The sequence below is a fragment of the Falco biarmicus genome, chromosome 4 (assembly GCF_023638135.1).
Source record: "Falco biarmicus isolate bFalBia1 chromosome 4, bFalBia1.pri, whole genome shotgun sequence".
NCBI lineage: Eukaryota > Metazoa > Chordata > Aves > Falconiformes > Falconidae > Falco > Falco biarmicus.
The window spans coordinates 109,083,883-109,106,939 of NC_079291.1; the positions used below are offsets into that span (position 1 = coordinate 109,083,883).

The following is a 23,057-nucleotide window of genomic DNA, read 5'->3' on the forward strand; positions in this document are numbered from 1 at the left end:
TATATATTTGTCGAAGTCACTGAGGCTAAATTAGATAGTATCTTTTAACAAGCATCTACTTAAATGTTCTCATCTCTTCATGCAAATCTGAAGTCGCTTCAGTAAACGTAACCCAGACTCGGTAACCACTCTCTCAAGGCTCTATCAGTCCATTTAAAACCCCCAGTTCTAATAAATGCTTGCTGGTTTCTTCTGCTACTACTCCTGATGGCTGAATTGGGTAGCTGCATAGGCTAGGCTGGTAAACCTGACATGGAGAATGGTACAGACCTTTATTTTTGTTTAAATGAGATCTTACCTTAGTATTTGTGAAAGCAGTAAAAGCAGCAATAAGCAAAATAATAAGGCTTCCTTAGATCATTTGTCTGATGTGCAAATGGCCAATTAAAACAAAAAAATATACCCAATCCACAGTATTAATATATGCCTTTAGTTGTGGTTGTTGGTACTACTTGTTCTCACTGCCATAGCTGCTGCTCTGTAGCCTTCCATAGGTGATATAGAACAAGGGAAGGCAAGTGACTTGTTTGCTTGTTTTATTTTTCTTGGCTTTCAAGTTGCTGTCATTTCTTGAGAAACAGGATCAAAATATTACAGTGCTTCAGCACTTTTGCAGTTTTCTAAAGCAGTTAATAGTTATGTTTGTGTAATTTTCCCAGTTTATAGTTACATTCAGTAAAATATAAACCCAGCCTTGTTCTAGAATGCTTGGTTGTGAGCAATTACCTGACACTGTCTTCTGCGTCACATATATGCCCTTTCTCAAAGGCTCTTGCCACAGAGCTGAGCAATACTCTTACTTCCCAAAGGTCTGAGCTGGTCTGCTGAAGAACCGCACCATCTGTACAGTGTTATGTAGGTGGTTTGGTTTTTATTGTGGGTGGGGTTTTTTTCTTCTTCTTTAGGTATCTCCTTCTGTAAAACAATACTCTAAGAAGCAAAGGCTTGCCACGTAGAAAAATGCACTTGACTCCTCAGCTTGCCCTGCATATACTTTTCTTTACCTGTGTTGGCTGCCTTGAATGTACTGTCTCATATGTTCACTTAATTTCTCAATATATATTTAGGGCAGATCAAGATAAATTGCCTGTGGTGGTGTTTCAGTTTGTCTACAAGCAGAAGTAGTTGCATGCCTGCTGGTAAAGACAACTGGTTGAACTGCTCAGATCTGTACTAGAGTACTCCTCACTAATTGTGCCTTACTTCAGAATACTGGATGCTTTCAAGCTATCACTTTTCAAGTGGCTTAAAAAGTGGAGAAAAATCTTCCCAGTCAGTCTATGGATTATTGATATTTTTGTAACATATTACTACTTCAGGCATAAAATTCTTACTGAAGTTTCCTCTTTGTGTCTTGGTCTGCATTATCTAAAACTGTGCATGATTTGAGAAATGGAATTTATCCGTAGTGTTGTCTAATATATTGCAGTTCAAAGATTCTCTGTAAATCAAGTATTCTCTCAGAACCTGGAACTGAGACGAATTATGTCCAGTAATTGCTCTTAACCTTCCACTAATCATTAAGAGATAAGGTCAACAGGTTCAACGCTTCCACATGGAAACTTCCAGGAACAATATCCAGAAAGTAAACAATCCCTAGGAAGTGATGCAAGTATTATATGGCGCCACTTCAAAAACTTGTGGTATTAACTTGTTTGAACTGTACGAGTTAATTGTTGGGTTTGTAATGGCGACATTCTCGCTCTTTGTGCTTCTAATACATCTATTGTGTTGAAATGAGTGAATGCATGAGCATTGCGCTCTACCCCTAGACGTGACTCCAGTCTGCAGCGCTTGCTGAAAGGATGGACACCAGTTAGAGTTGGTCTGTGCACAGAAAAAACCAACCTACCTGAGTGATTGAAGGCAGATAAATATAAGCTATGGTTAACAGTGGGATAAAATAATTCGGGTCAAAACTAGTATCTATCATCTAATTAAATTTTGTCGAACCTTAATTACATTTTCTACATAAAATTAATCACGTTCAAAGTCTGTATGCTTGAAGTTTGTGCCATAAGCATCTCTCAGATCTGTCCTGGGCTTTCTGTGTACGGTGAAGTGTTGAGTAATGACAGGAAACTGATTTGCTGTCTGAAGCTTTTCAGCTTGCAGAAGTAAACTCGAGCACTAATGTACGTAGGAAGACTTAAATTTACTGTGGTATATCAAAATCCAGCAGAAAAGTCTGAAATGCGTGTAGTCTTTCAGTTAAGAGACAGGGAAGATGAATTAGTTGGGTTTGATAGGTGGCTTGAATTTTGAGGTACTAAAATAAAGGCTTTTCATAGGAATTTACCTTTAGAGTTAACTTCGGTATGACTGCTAAAGTTTTAACTTTCTCACTTAAAATTTTAGGGTTGTTCAGACTTCTTCCAGGGCTGTCTTTGAATGATGTGGTTAACATAAGTAGGGCAGTGTTTTAGGGACTGTGCTGAACAGATTTTGCATTCTGAAGAGTGTAGTATTGTGATTAAGTAGAGAAACTAGTATTTCTTACTATAGTGTAGCAGCTGAGCTGAACTAGTCTTAAAAAATAATTGGTCTGGTTCACGTCATCTAATGACAAAGCTCCTGTCGTATTCAGGCTTTCATAATGAAGTTCACTTGAGAGGACTCTTAAACCTTAATGCTTTACTGATGTTCAAAGCAATAGAATTCAGAAGATCCTGTTCCCTTAGTCATAGCTGCTCATTTGTCTGAGTTTTCTTGGGGTATTGGAAGAATAAGAAGTTTTGGTGACAACAGTGTAGAATAGGATGATCTGTAGTTATGTGGCATTAATATCATCTTTGGACAAGCTGAAATTGCTTGAAATGCTGAATTTGCAAGTGCACGGTTACATACCCTGAGGATATTGAAACCATGGTTGTAGGCTGTATAAAAGTCCCACATGGCTGATGGGGGAGATCGATGTAACTTAATAGTCAAATGAGCACAATGCATAGGACATCCAGCCCTGTGAAGTTTGGTGCAAATAGCTGAAACAAAAATAGCCCAGTGACAAATCATATGGATTGCTTATTTTTTCTCAGGCAGGATGCCTTGCCTGCTGGCTCACAGCTGCTGCCCAGCTCCTTCTACAGCGGAATTGCTGCACGGCAGAACAAACATTGCAGCGAGATCTCTCTCTCCCTTTTGCCTTCCCAGGGAGCGCGTTACAATGCATGCTGAAGGGATGTTTGCAGGAAAGGAGAACTATCTTTGCAGTTCAAGGCGCGTTCACAGAAAATACTGGCTGGTAGACTTGATGCAGCATACACAGCCAAGTGTATCAAATTCAATGAACCGCTGCTTTTGAGCTAGGGGCTGGGAACAGAGTTTCCCTCTCTTCAGCCTCCTCACCCAAAGTAAACGGCACTAAAAAGATGAAAGGTGGTCCTAATAAGGTTTAAATCCATACAGTGTGTACTCTTCTGTACAAAAGTAACAAGGACCAGATGTCCTCTAAATCCTGTATTATGGGATTTATTCTGGTTTTAAGTTTAATTGTGTTTGGATATTTGTAATTCTTCTGAAGAAACATATATACTTCTCTGTTTCGGGTTAAGAAAAATAATCCGCCACTAATGGACATACCTCCTAACTTTCTTCTCATTACAGTTCAAAGAATTGTGACAATTAAGATGCAGCTGAAAAGGCTTCAGTGGCCGAAAGACAGAGCGTTTTTAGTAAACTGGTACATTTTGTGCTGATATCGCTATGGGAATCATCATGTCCTTGCTGCTATCATCTCTTGCACTAGTTAGAATAAAGTTAGTATTGCTGTGGTTGTGTAGGAATTACACTTTTTGATAGTGGCCTAACATATATCTATATAATGAGGGACTTATAATAAGGACAGACTTGCAATGCACAAAAATACACTGTCTCCTGCCGTCTTCCCACTTCTCTGCCTCTGCAGAAAAATTTGCTGCCATACAAATGCATAGGTGCCTAATCTTTGCTAAAACCTGAAAAGCTGGCGATTATCTAAAGAAGGAATTGTACTGAAAACCTTCTAGTTGCGTGGCACTTAGTGTGGAATTGTAAAGGTCTGTGTCAACGACTATATGTAGAGCAGAAACTTGGTGCAGCTTGCAAATGTACAGATGTGTTTTCAAGCGAAATGTGCTTACCCCATTGTATCTGTGCCGTCCTTGGCCCCTGTTCAGCAGTGATTGAATACCACATCTGCAGTAACCACAAATGGAGACTAGGCTGGGCCTCTGGAATCATTATCTACAAGAGCTGCCTTTTATGTGAAGAGATTGGTTTGGGAACTCCTTGTGCCAGGTAGCAGTGATCCATCAAAATAATTTCATAAACTAAAGTGACTATTCAAATGCAGACAGTGATTTATTGTAAAAGAAAAGAAATCTTAAATTTCAATATGTATGTAAAGAAGCTTCTGGAGTATCATCGGTGTTTGATCTTTGAGCATAGCTATTTCCAGGAGTGGAATGTTATTGCTTTTGTAATGTCAGAGTACTTACTATAAAAATGGGCTGTTTGATGGATGAGCGTCTGAACGGATGCTCTTCCCCCAGTTCGACACCTATTGCATACAAGCCTGTGTCGGTTTACAAAGCTGAATGATGCTTACGCATTTTGAGCGCTGAGCCCCTCGAAGGCAAAGCCTGGTTAAGCAATTAGTGTATCGAGTGCCAGACAAATACTATCAGCACTTCATTTGCTTGTGCCAGTTACCATTCATTGGGCGTTATTTAAATTTCTCTAGCAGCTCAGGCACTGCTAAAAATAAATTCATTTGTTTGTAGACTTCTTTGACAACAGCCAAATAAAACCCCGTTACTGTATTTTGAACAGAAGGCACAAAACCAAATAAGCGCTGTCTGAATTTGGCTAAAACTTGCTGTTACGTGGCTGAGACTGGATATACGCCTGCTTTTTTTCCCTTCCTACCCCCATTTTCTTTCCTTTTGAAAACTTTTTTGTACCAGTGTGCTCTTACCTAAATGTGTGTGTTAGCTGGCCCGAGTAAGGAGCAGCTCTTGTTTTTTTTGTTAGCAGTGAGCGTTGTAGAGCAATAAGACTAAGAAGTGGCAGCAGAGGAGCTGTTAAAGGCAGTGCTTGGGGCTGGGAACACAGGGCAGGGGCCTCGAGTGCGCGTCCCTGAGTGAGGAGGAGGAAGGCTGAGTGTGCTGGAATGCAGGCACGGTTGGGCTCTGTGGCAGGGACCTCTGAAAGGTGAAGTGATGGACCTGGGCTTCCCGGCAGCAGGGGAGCGCTGAGGAGCTCTGTGTTATTTCAGCACAGCAAGTGAGGGCAAAAGGAGATGAGGAACGTCAGTGAGGAGGACAGATGGCATCTGTTGCGGTATCTTGGCTGTGCCATACTACCGTTTAAATGTCCTGGAGCTGCAGAGCTCTGGAATGAATGCCGCTTCTAGGAAGCGAAAATGCTGAGATGAAATGTATTATATAAATTAAGTTTTCCTATCTCGCTACATAAGAAATATATAGAAAGGATGCACAGTTACTGCATGAGCCAGCAGCCAACCCCATGTTTACTTCAGTCCTGCCCTCTGCTCGCTGGGCCAAAGGAACAAACAAGACTGCCCATCACGGACCCAGCGGGAATTAGGGCTTGGATCCTCTCAGCTCAGTTGCTGTAGCTCTAGTGGGGCAGATGGACCCATATCCATGGGCATCAACTTGATAAGGTAATGCTTAATGAAGTCCTAGTGGCACTCTGCTTTTTACAGAACTTTCTCTTTCTCTCTCTCTTTTTTTTTTTTTTAGGGGTATGTGAAAAGGTTAAGGTGATTTTTAGCAGGAAGAGCTAACCTCTAAGGTGCAGAACTGTGAATGTGCTCTTACTCCGGGCAAATGGATAGACGCATGATCTGCTGCCACTTAGGGTAGTACGCTACCAAGTATCGCGTCTGAAACACATTACTGGGAACAATGACACTAAATGTGATTTAGCTTTGTAATGTTGTAAGGATTTAAAAACGAGAATCGCCAAAAAATACCCCCTCAAATCCCCAACAACAACCTCTGAAGAGTCATTGGTTCTGTCTAGAACAGTATGAGCTGTTGGGGAGTGCTTTGATCTAAAGAAAAACAAAATATAGCGTATCAGTGTCAAGAGGCAATTGAAAATACCAAATAGCAAATTGAAGGGAAAATCAGGTAAAGCTGATAGTGCAGGGGTCTCTCAGGGGGTGTTGGAGTAACACAGAGGATAAAGAGGGTATTTGAAGTAATGCTTCTAAAAGCTGAACAGATTAGTTCAAACTCTCCCTGAAAGTTGTAATTGTACTGAAGCTTGCATTTGGGGGCTGATTTTAAGATTTAAAAAACCCTACTAAAACAAAACCAACACAAGCAAACAACCCCCCACCCCCAGAAAAGGAAACTCCAGAGACCATGCCGAGCATTGCCTCCCCTCCCAAAACACCACCCCACCCCCCCCAAAACAACAAAAAAACCCCAAACAAAATACCACCCAAAAGATCCAAAAATCAAACAAACCCCCCCTAAACAACCAAAACACTTGTAAGGCATTTTCTGGAAGATAAGAACTAGGCTTTGTTGCTCCATCCAGTGCCAAAATAATCTCAAGAGCTTGTGACCTCGAGATTACCTAAGGAAGGGCGTTTTGTGTACGGGTGGCTCAGGCAATAACTGCTGCAGGTTTAGGGACAGGTGGAATCTGACTAATAGCAAGAAAGCCATTAGCTGTGTGTACAGCTGTTATAATTGAAACTGAGACCTCCAGGCATCTAAAAGGAAGCCAAGAATCCTGTCTATGGGATTTTCTCCTATAGTAGAACTTTTTTTTTTTTCTGCGTGCAAAGTTTTAATAGTTACCGATTACAGTGCTTCCAAAAATTTAACTGAGGTGAGAGCAAGCACGTCTAAGACTTCCATTCTTTATGCCTTCTATCTAATGTACGCTTGGTTTTGGCTTCATCTTTTCAGGTTTTTGAGTTCAGTCTTAATTGGAGAAAAGGATTATATCGATGGCAACAGAACTCAGGTCTGAATTATACCCATGTGGCCACTGAAATCAGGATGACTTCAGGGGCACGTTACGTGGTTAACAAAAAATGACTGGGACTTGAACGTCTACCAAAAATGACTGACAAAGTCAAACAGCCCCCGTCTCGCGTGGTGACATGTCTCTTCCCAGTGAAAGCCATACCAATTCCACTGGGAGCCAGTTTTATGCCTCCATATGTTTCAGGTTGTCTTTGTATTTGGTGTCAGCCCAGCAACTGCCTGTGTAGGCTCTGAGGTTAATGCAGAGGTTAAGTACGCTCAGGCTTTTAATACTTTTCATGCATCTTAGTGTGAAATCTAGTTTGTGCTCTGAAAGCACTGTTTTATTCTTCGAAACGATAACTTTGCCATTTTAATGACAAGTCACTCAGACGTCTAATAACCTCTGTGTGGAATTTAATGTGCAGGTGCTTCTTTTGAGATCAGACTGAAGTGTAGTTTATATTCAAATTTTTATCCATGAAGTACTTTGGTTTAAACTGCATAGGGAGGCTTCAGATGCTGGGTTTTGATTTGTAATTGTTGTTGGATCAATGACTGAATGAATTCCTGGCATGGATAGCTGACACCAACTATGGCCCCAGAAGTTTTATTGTTTCTTCTTTCTCCTTATGCAATAAACATAGTGAGATCTTGTTGTATGTAAAAAGTAAGTGTAGAAATGTAATGACCTCCAGAGCCTGGGGATTAAAAACATACATTCCAAATGTGGAAAATCGTTCATTCTTGTTGAAGGTTTCTTGGCTGCTCAATCTAACCAATCCACACGTATGTCTAAAATACATTTTGACAAAACCGCTCTGCACAATAATAATTTTATTAAGGAAATTACAAATACTTGATACAAGTGAAGGATGAAGCTTGATTTGATCATTTTCTAAACGTTTATGGCTGATGACTGCATGTTTAGAGGCTAAATTGATGATAAAGGGTTCTGCTGTAGATACCATCATATTCAGAAAAGCATCTAGCTGCCATTAGAGGCAAGGACCTCTATAAGGGAGTATTTTAATGGGAGCCATGACTGTTGAAAAGCCATACTTGCATCTTGGCTGTTATTTTAAATGTAAGATAAAAGGATGCACTCCTTAAAATAAAATTTTAAGGACGTTTTTCTTTCTTTGTAAGGCCTTGCCTGTAAGTGGAAAGGCAGTCAGGAGTAATCCCTCTCTAGTGGCTTGCCACTTATGATCAATCTTAGTTTAGGCTAGAATAATGCCTTCTGTGGGTATATTCCATACAGAGGAACACAGATTGCTAATGCTTTTTAATACTTTGTACTGCTGCAAGGAAGTTTCTTCCACTTGCTCATAAAGCAAAGGTGGTTGCAGTATCATGGAACTTCCTTAGACATTTCTGGTGTGCAATTACATATACTAAAAATTTACTATGCAGTTCTAAATTGTTTCTGAGGTTAAGCTGCATTCTCACTTCCTCAGCTATTAAAAAACCCAAACTCACTCAATTAACTGAGCTGTAAAGCAACATCTAAATGAGTTTTGTGAAGTTACTGGTTCCTGAGCTGTAGCAGGGATAAACACGCCTGCAGGTCAGAGGGGAAGGAGTAAGTGGCTGGAAAAGTTTCAGCTGCAGGGGAAGAAATAAAGGAATTGGCTCATTTATAAAGTGATTAATGAATAAGAATGAGATGTTTTTCAAACAGAATTGAAGCGTACGCACCATTTCACTTTTTGCAATATTATTTTCTTGTAAACAATTACAAATTGCAAACAATTGGGGGGAGGGGGGCGTGAAAAGAGGTGGAATGGTTTTGGGAGATTTTAAACCTGAGATACTTTAGTTACTCTTTGGATTCAAGTCTTTATTCTGATACTGACTTTAAGAGCACCCCCTGCTTATCAAAGCAAAATATTTACTTGCCTTCCATATGGCTCTTTGGCAGTATCCTTACTTTAGATCATAAATTGGCTTCACTGCAGATTCTAATTGCTTAATCTCATGAGACAGGTGTTGGTGCTGGACCTCATGTAAAGCAAGCGGGAACCACGGGGCCTTTTTAGCACGGTGATGCCATGTTCCGGAGGCGTTAATTTTACAAAACCATTACTGCTACCTGCGGTGGGAAAGGATAGTTGATGACTTCTGTAAACAAAGCTTTCTTCCTTGGTGTTCTGTTTGTCTGTATTTTCTGTTCCATGGATCACTTTCTGTCCTACTCTGTAGTAGACACGAAGGGTTTGCATCCTGGATGAGCCTGTCCGCGAGGAGCGTAACTGGCCTGTGGTGGTGGTGCTGGTGCTGGTGTGGTGAGCACTGGGCTGCTTGGGGCAGGGGCTGAGAGAGGGCACCTGTTCAGTTATCCTCTGGTTTAATTGCCTCCCCTTCCAGAGATGGACAGCAAATGCTTTGGGCAGGAACAAACTGTTTCCCACTTGCTTTGTGTTTGGACCACTGCTCGTTCAGTCTCCACACAGTGTATTAATGTGCTCCCTGAAAAGAAAAAAAATTGCCCCTTCCTTCCCTCCAGGTGACGTGGCTGTTTCTGGGCAGAAAATAACAGTATTTCTCCAGTTAGGTAGAAGGGCCCTCAGGTAGCTGCATCTGTATGCTGAGTTTTATGTGTCTTGTTTTTTGTTAAATATTCAGGTACGGAAGGCTGTTCCAGGCTGCCCAGGCAGTGGTATGAGGTAGCATCTGCCCAGCGTGGGTCTTCATTTGCATGCTGGAAGAAGCGTGTTCCTCCGCCTCTCACTGAGCAGGCAGATGGTCTCTATAACCTTGATGTAAAGCACACAGCACAGCCTGTGGAGGGGGTTGCTTTTTGTGAAAACGCGGGACTTTGTACCCTGTCTGATGCTTGAAACTCTTTTCAGATGCGAAGGGGAAGGAGAACCTCAAAGGTGCCTGGATGAGCACGGTGAGGGCAGGACAGCCTTGCCGCTGGTGGCCTGAAGCTCGGTGGCATATGCCACAGCGATCGATGGCTGGGCGGCGGCACCAAGCTGATCTTTTTACGATTCTCTCATCAGAGATTACTGAGAGTTTGGAACAGACGCTCCTTGGACAGCAGTGGCTGTAGGCAGTCCAGGAATAGATCTATCAAGCTCTTTATGGAGACCATATGCCAGTAGCTGCACTTGGTGTTTGTCTTAGAATATCATGGAACTAGAATGTTATCATAGAATATAGAAGAATATATAGAATAGATCATAGAATATCTATGGGAGATGAGTATTTGCTGGTTCTTGTGGATAGAGACCTGTGTCTGTATGGGGTTAACAGTTTAGCTTTAAAAGACAAAATGGCACCTGCTACCTAAGGCTGTTCCCAGTGTTCCTGTCCAGGCTCGCAGCCAAATCGATTTCCTTAACGTGGCTGCTGGAAGTGTCTGTGTGACACCTTTGTCAGGACTTAGGAGGTTTTGGTGGCCACTGCCACAGGAGCGATGCGTTCCAACAGCTGGAATGGAAGGGTGCTTCTTAGTGTGGGGGTCTTCTCCACAAACACAAGTGCATGCAGGCAGAGACTTGAAGACTGCTTATAGTAGATCTGTATTTAAAAAAAGGGGGCATCTGAAGTGACTTAAAATACCTACAAACTAGAGGTACTTTAATAGGAGTTGGGGAAAATACAGGACACAAAAAGTGTGGTTAATGCTCTTTCTGAAATAGCGTGCTGTTCCAGTGACCATTGCTAACGTGCTGTTATAGGTCTAATAGCCAGTCAATTCGATAAACTCATCAAATGGGTCCTATTTAAAGCTCTCAGTCTTATGTTGTGCTGTAATACAGAACTCTTTCTTGTTATACCTCCTCCTTCCCCAGCACGGTAGAGTTCACTGTGCTGTTTTATATCGGTGTGCTTGGGGAGAATTGCCATAAGGTGGTAATTCCGTGTTGCAGGTGAGTGCGCTGGGCTGGTCACGGAGGAGCAGTTCCAGCAGCAGGACTGGCAGTTGCCTGCATTGTTGCTATGGCATACAAGGGGAATTGGGCACCTGCTGTCTCTTTTTTTTTTATTTCCCCCTGCCCCCCTTCAAAATGGTGCCTGAAAGCGTGTTTTATATAACTTACATTGGATCTTTCAGCTGATGATTCGTATATTTACCTTGTTTTAATTCATCTTCACGATGCCATTTCACGTGGGAGATGGTGTACTTTCAAGCATGATCTGCGATGAGAGCCATTAGTCGTAAGTACCAGCCCAGATTTAGTTTGTATGTAGTTCTGATATGAGTTTTAAGTTTTTTACTCTTTGGGACTTCAGTTGAAACTCCTTTTTCACTTTGGATAATGGGCGATCACATCTGTACTCTTCCTGCTTTTCTGCAGTCAGAATGTATCGCTGGGTTTTTTTGAGGCTATGAATGCACAGAGTGCATGAGCGGTGGGATGGTGCCCAGTGGAGTGTGTGAAGTGTTAAGAATAATGAAACAGAAAGCTTTTAATGTATTAATCATAACATGAAGCCAGTATTTAAAAACATGGAATAATACCAAAGAATAGGTTTTTTCCTATGTCTTCATAGGAAGGGTCCTGAGGCCTTAGCATGAGGTTGGTACCTTTATAACTCGTGGAATTTCCTGGAAGGCTATGCATCCTGTGACGCGTTCAGCTTAATTATGTTGATGAAAAGGTGTCTTCTGGCTTTGATGATAGAAGCACTGTAATACATACAGAAAGTATACGTATCTCTCGAAGAAACTGATGCACTGTACTGGAAAAGAGCTGTTCACTTGCTAGAGACAATACAAAGCTGTACAGCTAGGAAGAATATGACGAGTAAAATACAAACTGACACTACTTAAAGTGCCAATACAAATGCACTTACAAACTGCTGAGCTACAGTTCCATCAAGCTTGGGGATGTCAGCTTTTACTGATACCTTTGTTTTGTTTCTCTTCTATAATGCAATAAACCATCCCACTGGAAGTACTGGACGGGTATAGCTGTAAGCCAGCAGAACGGATGTTTAGTAATTAGAGGTATGGTTCTGCATTATTCACCTACTGCTGCTGGCGCAGAGGAATTCAAGATTTGTATGTGACATGGTACAAGAGGAGAATTAATCCTTACTAGAAACTGTTTGTTTATTATAATGCAAATGATATGCTGCAAAATATGTATTTCTGGTACCTGGAATTGGAGAGGGCATTTTTGGAAAATTGCTTCTACCAAGTATTGAGTTTTTGTTAAAAGGAAGAATAGAAAGGTGAAAAAACAAATCTGATTTTAATGTATAATGTTTGCTGCATGAGAAGTGCACTCAGTTTTACCTTTGATTATATACAGTGAAAATTGTATGTTTAAAAAATGTTTCAGGATTACGTGGACCTCTGGAACACTCAGACTCATCTTCTAGGCAAGAGCATCTTCTGTCTTCCCAAGGCTTTCACTGAGCCTAGTCGTGAGGTGTGCCTTGTTGGGGGGGGTTCCACGATGATATTTTTCACTAACTGCCTTGGAAGGGCGCACACATGCAGTTTTTAAGTTTCCAGTGGAAGAACCTGGAGGTGGAGCTAGGCGACTGCTCGTCCTGGTACAGCATGCTGTGGGGTGCTCCTGCCTTGCAGGCTCTGTTCCCACTATTAAAAAAGTGGAGGGAGCCAGGCTTCAAACCTCCCAGCTGAGTGACTTGCTTTTTTACTGTAGTGCAATTTTGTTCCATCACCCATTTTATTTTTGCTTAAACGGATTTATCAGACATGGTTGTTAATGGGGTAGCAGTATTAGTCTGAAGGATTTCAGGCAGCAATTGTGAAGACTAGCTAAAGTGCTGGAGGGGAAGTGTTACAGCTCTCGGTCCTCCTATAATTGAAAAAAGTGAAGTATCTCATAAATGTTGACCCTGTGCTATCTTTCAAACTGACTCAGCAGTCTGGACTGTGGGAGTCTCTTCATTACAGACCCCGTGCAAAGTGACTGAGGCAGGAGTTCCCTGGCCAGGCAGCTGTGATCCTGGGGCAGCTGCCCTGGAACTTCCAGAGAGCCAGAGCTGCCCGGAGCTGGCGTGGCGGGGGCTGGGAGCCTCCCGTCAGCAGGACGTGCATCCCAGCTAGAGCCTACTTGCAGGCAGGCTGCCGGGCAGGGGTGGAGAAATGCTGATTCCTTACTGCTCCAGGTCAGCTTCGGAGCGGCGATGTTGGCTGCTGCTTTGGCATCGCCAGTCCGGGTTTGTGGGCTTGGGGAGGTTGGAGCATATGGGAATCGCTGCGTTAGCTTTATGTAGCTCCCCCTTTGTAAAAGGTGCTGCTTTCCCCTCTCCCAGTAAGCTCTCCGTATGCCTCAAGGAGTTACTGGCGTAGCTAGAGCCTTCCGAAATGAGGGGTGCTGCAGAGCATGAAGCTGCTGCTCTCGAGGTACAGGGTTGTATTTCTACGTGTGCAATAAAACCATCACAGGGGTTATTTGGCCTGTTGTTCCCATGGCGCTGAAGCAGCGGGGATGTTGGGTCGCGGCTGTGCCTCTGCAGTACCAGTCTTGCTGTCCTCACTCGCTTGTCTCCGTGGGCCAGTGTTACGGGTGTATTGCAGCAGCAGCAGCAGGAGGGGTGGGTTGTGAGCGGATCCCTCCGTCGGCTACTTCTGAGTAATTTGCCGGATCACAGCAAAACTGGGATGAGGGATGTGCGGAGGGGGGAGGCACCAGTAAGCTGAGTGGTTCCACGCCTCAGGCGGAGCTACAGCCTCTCCGGGGTGAAGGCTTTGCTGGCTCCCTCATCCAGTGAGACCTGCCTGAGAGCAGCAGAGAGGAAGGGCATCGCTCGAGTCCTGCTGGTGTGTGCGGCAGCGAGAGCCTTGCTGCTCACACCGGTATCGCTGTTCCATTTCTAGTGCTGGTGTTTGGGTGGTGCTAATCACTGCTGTCTATCTCCTGTTCAGTTCATGTAGGCTTTAGGGCAGAAGAGATGGATGTGGAGATGCTCTAGCAACTTCCGTCATCTTGTATTAAGACCCCCGCCCCCCCGGCAATACGTCTAGTCATTATTTGGGAGGTGAAATAATGACGACAGACAAACCTGTGGTGCCAGGTTTTAAGGCTGTTGGTTAGATGCCAGTCCTGAGTATTTTGAGTTTGTTGAATATTGCTAGGTCAAATGCTTGATGTTCACTAAAACAAAATTTCACATCTTTCTATTCTGTTAGGTAAATAATTGTTCTGGTTTGTGATGTTGGAACACTTCTAGCAGTTTACGTTTTTTTTTTTTTTTTAAAAAAAATCACATCTGTGACATGTGAGTCTCCTTCTGTTGTTATTCTTTTCAAGGAAAAACTTCTCTATGCTTTTTCTGTTCTCAGTATGCAGATAACTTGATTTCAGAAACATACCTCTGAAGAATGAAGTAGTAAACCCCCCTTGATTGGCATTGCAATGGGGAAACTCTGTTTACACTGCTTTTTCCTTTGATGTCTTTGAGCTTATCTTTATTCTGACTTCAGACATCTCTTTCCACAGACTGTTCATTACTAGCAGCATCTTACCTGTTCCTAACCCTAATGTGCATCATGTGTGACTTGACACATGTAACCTTCTGAAAGAAACTTTTTGTTTTGTGGAAAGTTCTTAGACCCTGTCCTGGAGGATGCCAAACCAAATGGAAGTGCTATATTCAAGATGGCCATTGAACTTTTTCATATTATTTGGAAAAGAACAGAAAAACTGTTAGGGTATTACTGCTCTCAAATAATCTGTGAAAATAGAAGTTTTCCTACTGTGAATGATAGGGGGTTTATCTCAGTATTAAATCAAAATGCAGTGCAGTAATTGTACTTCTGTAATTGATTTTTTTTTTCTGTTACCATTGTGATGGGCAGATCCAAGAGCATGTTTTTGCAGCAAGTGCTTGTTCCTTCATTCTGTTATGCATAATAATAAAATACTTAGGAAAAGGCTATAATTAGTGGTGGAATTCATAGTTTTTCCTCATCCTGAAACTTACCTTGTTAAAATGCTACTGACGGGACAGGTCTTACTATGCTTAATATTTTGTCACTGCTCTTTAGAGTCCAGCCCAGCAGAATTTTTCGGACCCTGTCTGATACACAGAGCCTTGCAAGCTCACCCATTTTTTTGGAAAGGAAGACCTCCGTTCCATAGGTCTGTGTTACAGGGCGTAGTGTTCTGGGCTTCACTGGCAACGTGCTGGTGCTGACCTAGACGCCCTGGCAGAAGGGCAGGGGCGTGCTGGCCGCGGGGCTCGGTGGGCTTGGGGGTGTCTGTTACGACTGTATGTGCAGCAAGCAGAGCCGCTCTTGTCAGACTCCTGGAAATGAGTGTTTCTTAACAGAGTATTGCTCATCTGCTGTGATCCATAGGGGCACATAACATTGCTCAGATGCAGTAGATGAAAATAAAAATCCTAGGAAGTGCTAATAGCCTTTAGATGGGGGCCTGGAAGTTTCCTGGCAACATCTGCCTTGTTTTGAATTGCTGCTCAGAACATAAATGTATAGCAACTTTATACTGAAACATGCTAATGCCTAGTCGTGATATGAGTAGTACTGTTTATGGAGCCCTTAATGAATTCTTCCTGAAGCTTTTTTCCTTGAAGGTAATCTGTTCATCTGCATTACAAATGCTGAAAGTCTTAACATATTACAAATGAACAGCCTGGAACAGGTGTAGTTTTCTTTCTTGAGGCAAGTTCTGTGCTCAGCGCAAGGCTTCATCAAATGCATTTGTTGTAGTATTTGTGCTATAAAGATTTGGTTCAATTTTCATAAAAAATGAAATTAGTGCTCTTTAGTCTGTGGTTACTGTATACTCATACCTGTGGTAGGTCTCCTACTGAAATAAAATTAGTTCTTGTGGCTTGCAAGAAGATGATGTATTTCAGATGGAGTATGATTACTTAGCATGGAGGTTTGCCGTGCTGTTGCAAACCTTGGCTTTTACCCAGTTTGTTTGTTCTGACGGGAGTGACAGCTCTAGGTGAGGAGGTACGGCTGGGCTGGGTACCACGCGGGCGCGTGTGGGGCGGTGAAGCTGTACTGAAGCCCTGTCCACTTGGGGGGTTTACAGTGAGGTTCTGGTTCTGCTTTTGCCTCTTGGTCTACCTTGCCATGTCATGCAAAATTTTGCATCCTGAATATGAAGCTTAGGCAGGCAGAGTTTTGAAACTGTTGTTTCTACTTTCCATATAACCTGTTTTTTTAGAACATTGCCATAACTCTGCTCATTGCCTAGATAAAGTGTCTGCTTAGCTGGAAATTGTTGCAGGGGTGGTTGTGTATATCAGCCGATATAATATGCCGTAATGGTTATGAACGATATTTTATTCTGAAAATGATTACTTCATGAGTCAGACGGAAGCAGCTTTACATTGTGCTGTTTCACTTCTAAGTATAGCTTTAAGTGTAAACAAATAATCAGATGACATAAGGCTTTCAGCTTGTTTATTATTCCTTTAAGAGGAGGGAATAATGGAGAGAATTGAACGTTTCCTGCTGGAGCGAGCCAGAGATGTGCTGAGACCTTCGGAGTGAGGAAGAGCCGTGGAGTGAGCTCTGCCTCTGAAGCTGGGCTGCTTCGGGGGCTTAAGCCCCTGCTGTCACCTAAATGAACAGGAGACTTGCTGGCCGGGAGGGGAACCTCTCACGTTCTCAGTCTGAGTGGCTTTTGTGTCTTGTGCTTGGCTCAAAGATTTTGTCCAAATTGTGATATTCCTGGCTTTCAGTTTTTACGAGCTGAAAACCTCCCACCAAGGATGTTTTGTAGAAAAATTGCCAACTGCCTCTGCAACTGGAAGCCAAGACACTTTTTGTCATTGCCCTGCTCGGTGTATCTGTAAGAGGACAGCGGTGACTGTTCCTTGGGTATGCAGAGCAAAAGATAGTGAGTCATTTTGGTAATGTGAATGGAGATGTTTTCTGAAATCTCCAGTTTTCACAGATGCAGACTGACAGGTGGCGGGTGATGGCAGTACTTCGTTTAAACTAAACAAAAATAATTCAGGATTTTAATCGTTACTTTGGTTTGTGGTCTCCTGCAAGCCTGAAGTACTGGGTTTTTTTGGGTTTCTTTGCACTTGTTTTTTGGTTCAAGGTTTGTTGTGATAGTACCTGTTCCTGCTGGCCTCTGCTTGCAATGGGACGATGGTAAATACTTCTAACAGCAAAGTCACTCTTGCTGCTGTTGGCTGTAACAGCCTCAGGAGGATGTGTTTTGCCCTATTTCCTACTGAGAATGAAGTCCCTGGGGTCAGGAAGAAGACACAAACTTGTACTTTAATGGGGTGTGTGAGTTAATATTTAGTTCTGCTCAAAATGAAATATTGGAAACCAGCCAGAGATGAGAGATCCTGGAGAAAGCTGCATGACATTTATCACATGGCTGATACAACTTATCTAAACAGAATATATTCTGTTTAAAATAGTGTAGCATAGAAGATATTATATATATTGTAGCCTTTCCCCACTTTAAGGTCTACCTTAAAAGAAATAATGTGGTATATTGCCAGAAATTTTGTCACCTTTCTCCTTGTTTCAGCAGTGACAGTATCATTTCTTCTGTCTGGGTCAAAAGGAAAAAGAAAAATCCAAAGCCCAGCACATACTTACAGTGTGAGCAGAAACATTAAATATTGATCCAAATTCCTGGCTTTTAAAAAAATGCGTAAAGAAAACCTAATGCCTTATTCCAAACTACATGTGGTGGCTTTTTTCAGTAGCATGTTCGTTCAGCCCTGCAAACCAATTCCTCACTCGTTCCCTGAGTAAAACTGACCATCTCTGAATAACTCTTTGGAATCTACTCCAGTAAATTTTAGCCTTGGATTTTTTTTTTTTTTTTTGGTTAACCTTTGGGGATCCCCGAAATGAAGAAGGGCTGGTGGTCCATCTTCCCTCAGCCTTTACCCTGTAGCCTTGCCTTAGCTAAAATCCTTCTGGAGCTTTAGCAAGAGGAATAGTGAGTTGATGGGGAGATGGTCTAGGATGGCTGCTTGCTGCTTTGGGTGACCGCAGAATACTCTGAGTGCCTAAAGACGTTTCCCCTTTGTCATTCTGGTCAAGGAAAGGCAGAAAATTCAGACATTAAAAATGCAGTTGTCTCAGCTGTAGTTGAAAACTTGAAAGGCACAAGCAATTACACGTAACATCTTTTTCAACTGCAAGGTGTATGTTCTGCAAGATGTAATTTGCTGAAAACTGAGTGTGGGAAGTTGTCAGTTAAACACTTAATTCATTAATTTTTTTATTACTCATGGGGATGCATAGGTGAGCTTATTTCTCTGCCTCCCCTTGCATTCATGTGGCTGTCAGGGGTTAGATAACTGTGTAGAAAAAAGCTACTGTGATGTTGCCTGTTGTCTATCAGAATATGTAAGTGTGTCTAAAAACGTGACCACTTGAAGTGACGGACAGGCTTTGAAAAAATGAGAAGGGAAGCACGGGAACTGATGAATTAACACTGTGCCAGCTTGGGATTCATAAAGCTGCAGTCTGAGGATAGAATTTAGTCCTGTGGCCGTCCTCTCCTCCCCTCTGCTCTGGTCCCTCTTGGATGTGTTGAGGGGTGCGTGTGCAGGCAGAGTCGGGCTGCTAGGTAATAGGGCAGGGTGCTGGGTTGGAATGCAGCCACTGCTGATGTCTTGCGCAGGTCGGTATGTTGCAATGTCTTCAATACAATGAAGTAATGCAGCTGGATGTAAAGCCATTTGATATCAGATCCTGTCTTCGTTACCAAGAACTGGCAAAGTGTTCTCTCTTGAATATTTAAGAGCTTTTCTGGGTGTGGATTTGTGGGATTGTTTTTCCATTCCATGTTGTTTTATAAATTCTTTCTAATGTGCAGTAAAATAAATCTTGTGATAACAGATAATGATGCCAGTAACACTCAAATTCTCAGAGCTGTTAAGGTCTTTGTATGGGTAGGTACTGCATTCGGGTACATGAGATGCTACAGGAAGTTTTTTACAGTGGTGACAGAGATTGTTAAACGAAAACTATACTTCCTTAAATGAAAAGCAGTGGTGACTCTTCATCTCAAGTAAAAAGACCATTGTAACGATTTCAGAAGAGTGTATATTGAAACAGAGTTCAGCTCTGCAGCAAACCTTGTGGGTTCTCCACTTTGCTGGGTGTTGCAGGCTGAGATTGTGCCGTGTGGCTGCTTACAGCACTCTGCTTTCCAGGCAGAAGTGGATTCACTTTGCTTTGGGCAAAAGAATTTTCCACTGTGCTAATTTCTCTTCTCTTATACAGTATTCGATGATGTCAGCTGTCAGAAACATACTGATACGCCTGCTTGTAGGTATACCTGGCCACCTTTCTGTCCCCTGCGCTCAGCCCACTGAATTGCAACTCTCCTGCTGCTGCCAGGCTCTCATGGGGCAGGGGGCTGTGCTCCTCCGTTCCTCCTTTCCTCAACTTGGGCTTTTAAAATCATCTAGACTTCTTTGAGCTTGAAGAAATTAAAGATAATGTCAGAGCATGTAATAAAGGGGGAAAAAACCCCCAACAAATAATCAATTTTTGCTACCAATTTCTAAAATAGATTCTGATATTTAATACTTTTTGCTTTCTAGCATTAGAGTTACAAAACGTACTAGCCATAACTTTTTTTACTGCCTCTAGCATAACATACAAGTTATCATTGGAGATGGAGGTCATTCTAGTATCAAATTGGCTGTGGGTTTTTTTGTTGTGTTGTTCCCCACTTCAGTCAAACTAGGGAAGATTCTTTAGTTCCTGAGGAAATACCTTTGTCTTTGATTTTGAGGAGGCAACTTCAGTGCTAGCATGTTGTTGCTTAAGTGCTAAATTTTGCAAGTTCATATTGATCACCTTTTTATTTGGGTCCCTGGTAAGATGATGTGGAAGGGGTGTTCTGAGGCTGGTTTGCTCTGGAGTCTTCTGCGTTGCTTTGTCTGCTTCCTGGTTTTGCAGAGCCTACTGATGTATTTAAGGCTTCTGTAGCGCTGAGGCTGGATTATTTTGGAGTGGGGAAGGAGGGGAACTGGGCACACATGGTTGTACGTTTTCTTCTGGATTTTGTGTTGGTGAATTGCTGGGAGTATTGTGTTTAGGTTCCTCTTTGGAGAAGGAAACCTTGTTTGTATGAATGACACTAAATTAAATTCCGTTACTTTAAAAATATTGGAGAGGGAAGGGGGAGAGGCTTTGTTCCTGTTTAGATAAAATTATCTCACCTTGAAAAACTATACTCTTTAAGTTCTGTAACTTGGTATATCTTCTCTCTCATCTTTATACATGTATGAAATTCAGACAAGTGTGGGTTTTTAAATATTTCAAATTACTTTTATTTGCAAGCCTTAGCCCTTTCTGCGTAGTGCCTATTAAGCCTGGGGATTAGATTCCTAAATGTATTTGCCTATGATCTTTTCAGCTACAGAGTGAAGAAAAGCAAAAAAAAAAAAAGTACAAAGGTACAAGCTAATCTGCTTCTAGAATAATGTTAGAGGTTGGTGCTTTTCACTTGCAAATATGGAACATAAATCTTTGTTATTGCGCATGTAAAGAAGGTCTTTGTTGAGGGTTCAGAGGGTCTCAGCCCATATTTTAGTATTGTGGTCACTGGCTTCCACTGTTAACTGGTTTTTAACTTCTAATAGATCTATTCTAAACTTAGACTGGTTTCTTTAAATGTGTTATTAGTAGGGAAAGTACAACAAGCCTGAGAAAAACTAACTGAAATACAAAGGGAGAGAATGCATCAGAAAGTCTAGCATTTTTAGACTGTCTGGCTTATAAATGCTAGAAGTAATTATGTCCTAAATATTTGTGTATTACTTTACAGGTCTGAAGGTGAAAGTTCAAGAAGCATCAGGTATGTGTATATTGTATTTTTTCTGTCTTGACGTCTTTGGTCTAAGGAAATACTGTATTTCAAAAGCATAATTTTGTTTGAAAGTGTTCAATTGAAACAGATTTTTTTTTTAAATGTGGATTTTATTGGTACTACTTAGCATGCCATTTGTATTTTGAATAAAGGATCTTCAATCTTGGATAAGTTCAGTAATAGATAACATGATATTTCCTAAACGCTTCTGTCTCCAGTATGGTTTAAGACTGTTCTATTAGTTTTGATAATTGGAAGAGGTTATTTGTAGTTCATTTTCACTGTTTTCAGTCCAAATACATACTCCGTAGTCATTTGTATTGGCAAAGCTGTGAGCCAGCTGCCTGCCAGTTTTTGGGGGAGCATCCGTGCTGGGGAGAAGTCCATGTACGTGTTCAGGCTTTCTTAGTAGTTTCCTCTTCTTTACTTGACAGCAAGAACGTTCATTGACTTATTACAATACTCGTTATGCACTTGGAAGATTGAGATAATTTAGGGAATTTAATGTAGTTATCAGGTACTTTACTTTTAACTTATTCAGTATTTTATACTTGTTAAGGATACTTTTTTAAAACCTATCTCTGGAAATTTGGCTGTGAGAGTCGGACTTGCAGAGTACATGTGCTCTGAAGAGGACTGAAATGTTGAAGTTACATACTTGAATCTGAAAGTGTTCCATGTTCATTAGACTGTTACAATCAAGCAGATGCCTTGATTCTTAAGCAGTGTGACCATTTATCAATGATAACAAGATCCAAAATACTGTCTGTGGGTTCGCTGTAATACCCTGGAGCTTGTTTTAGGGGTTATCAGGACTTTGCATCTAAGGAAGCGGTATTTTATTTGTGTGGGTTTTTTTCTTTTTTTTTCTTTTTTAAAAGAACAACAAAAACAACACAGCAAAAAAAAACCCCAACCCAACAACAAAAAACAAAGCCAAGACCTTCCCTTGCAGAATTAAAAATCCAATTCTTATTGATAGGTGTGCAGACTATCCACAGAAACAGGTGAATTGCAGAATAATTGATCTGATATCAGAAAAACAGGGGTCTCCAGGAAGTGTTCCGAGACCCTCTGAAATGCTTTTTTTTTTTTCATCAAGCAGAATTTCAGATCAGTGTATGGCACTGAGCTGAGCTCGAGGCTCTGCCGGGGAAGCTGTAACATATTTGAATATATGGAAGCTGTAACATATTTGAATATATGGAAGCTGTAACATATTTGAATAAACAGCAGCTGCCCCGGACCAAATGGCAAGCTGCTGCAGTCCAGATCGTAGGAAGATGTTGGAGCTTTATTCCTTGGGGATTTTTAACTCCCAATGGGAGTTGCCAATGTGCTGGCAAGCTGTGGAAAGGCTAGTGCTGATCAGCTATCGCAAAGAAAAAATAAGTCCACTGGCATGAGAATTTACAGAACTATAACTGAGGTCACATTTCAACCCCTGACAGTCGTTCTGGTTTCAAACTGCAGAGTCTCCTGCAGGATCTGAGCATCCAGATGTGGAAGCAGCTGCTGAGCACCCCGAGAGTCAAGTTCCTCTCTTAGAGGCTGTATTTTGAGGCATTTAAGTAGTGTGGAGATGCAGCTGAAAGCCAGTTACTTCAGATCTGGTTTGGGTGCTACCTAAACCCCAGTGTTACCAGAGCTCCAGCCCTCGCTGTAGCATGCGTCGGTGAACCGAGATGATTTCATTGCGGGGTGTGCATGTGTCGTTTGGCTGCTGGGTGAAGGGGCTGGGCTGCAAGACTGGTAGAATAACGTTTACATGTCTGGCCAGATAAATTCCACACCTTAGAGGAAGGGTCTGCTCAGACTCGGTGCGTCTGTAGAAACTGGCACTACTACAGGGAGCATGTTTCTCCCATGCGCAGGCATCAGGGTTGTGATAGTGACAATCAGCAGCACGTGTTCTATACGGAAACCTGCGGGCAGGCAGCGTGAGGCTTGGAGCGCGGCTATAATCTTCTGGTTTGAGGCTGTTCAGTGAATTAATGCTGTTATTCAGCATGCACTTGAGTTACTCCAGGACAGTTCCAGACTTCTGTGATAACCTAAAATTAGGCGAAGAGATGCATGCGGTAGCAGGCAGTGCAAGCAGGAGGCAGAGCCATATTCCTCCTGGAATGGTCTTTCCATCCGGCTCTTCCATCCTCTCTCTCAAGTTGTGTTTCTTCAGAGAAGAGGTGAAATGTCCCGAGAACATGCTTTTATGTTTCTGCCTGCATAGAATCCTGGTCAGCTTTCGTCTTGTCTTGGGCAAAAGCTCACTTAGCTCTTTACCTGT

The 23,057-nt window shown here is 42.1% G+C and overlaps 1 protein-coding gene across 7 annotated transcripts in view; it reads left to right on the forward strand.

Annotated features, from left to right (window-relative positions):
* Positions 1 to 23,057, forward strand: part of IQSEC1 (IQ motif and Sec7 domain ArfGEF 1) — a 348,442-nt gene that overhangs the window by 56,350 nt on the left and 269,035 nt on the right. For 6 of the 7 annotated variants that reach the window (XM_056336363.1, XM_056336364.1, XM_056336366.1 and 3 more), the window contains exon 2: positions 20,729 to 20,758. The exons of the other annotated variant lie outside the window; for it this stretch is intronic. In XM_056336363.1, the coding sequence (XP_056192338.1) occupies positions 20,729 to 20,758 (30 nt within the window). The remainder of the gene's footprint in view (positions 1 to 20,728; positions 20,759 to 23,057) is intronic. 7 annotated transcript variants of the gene reach the window in all.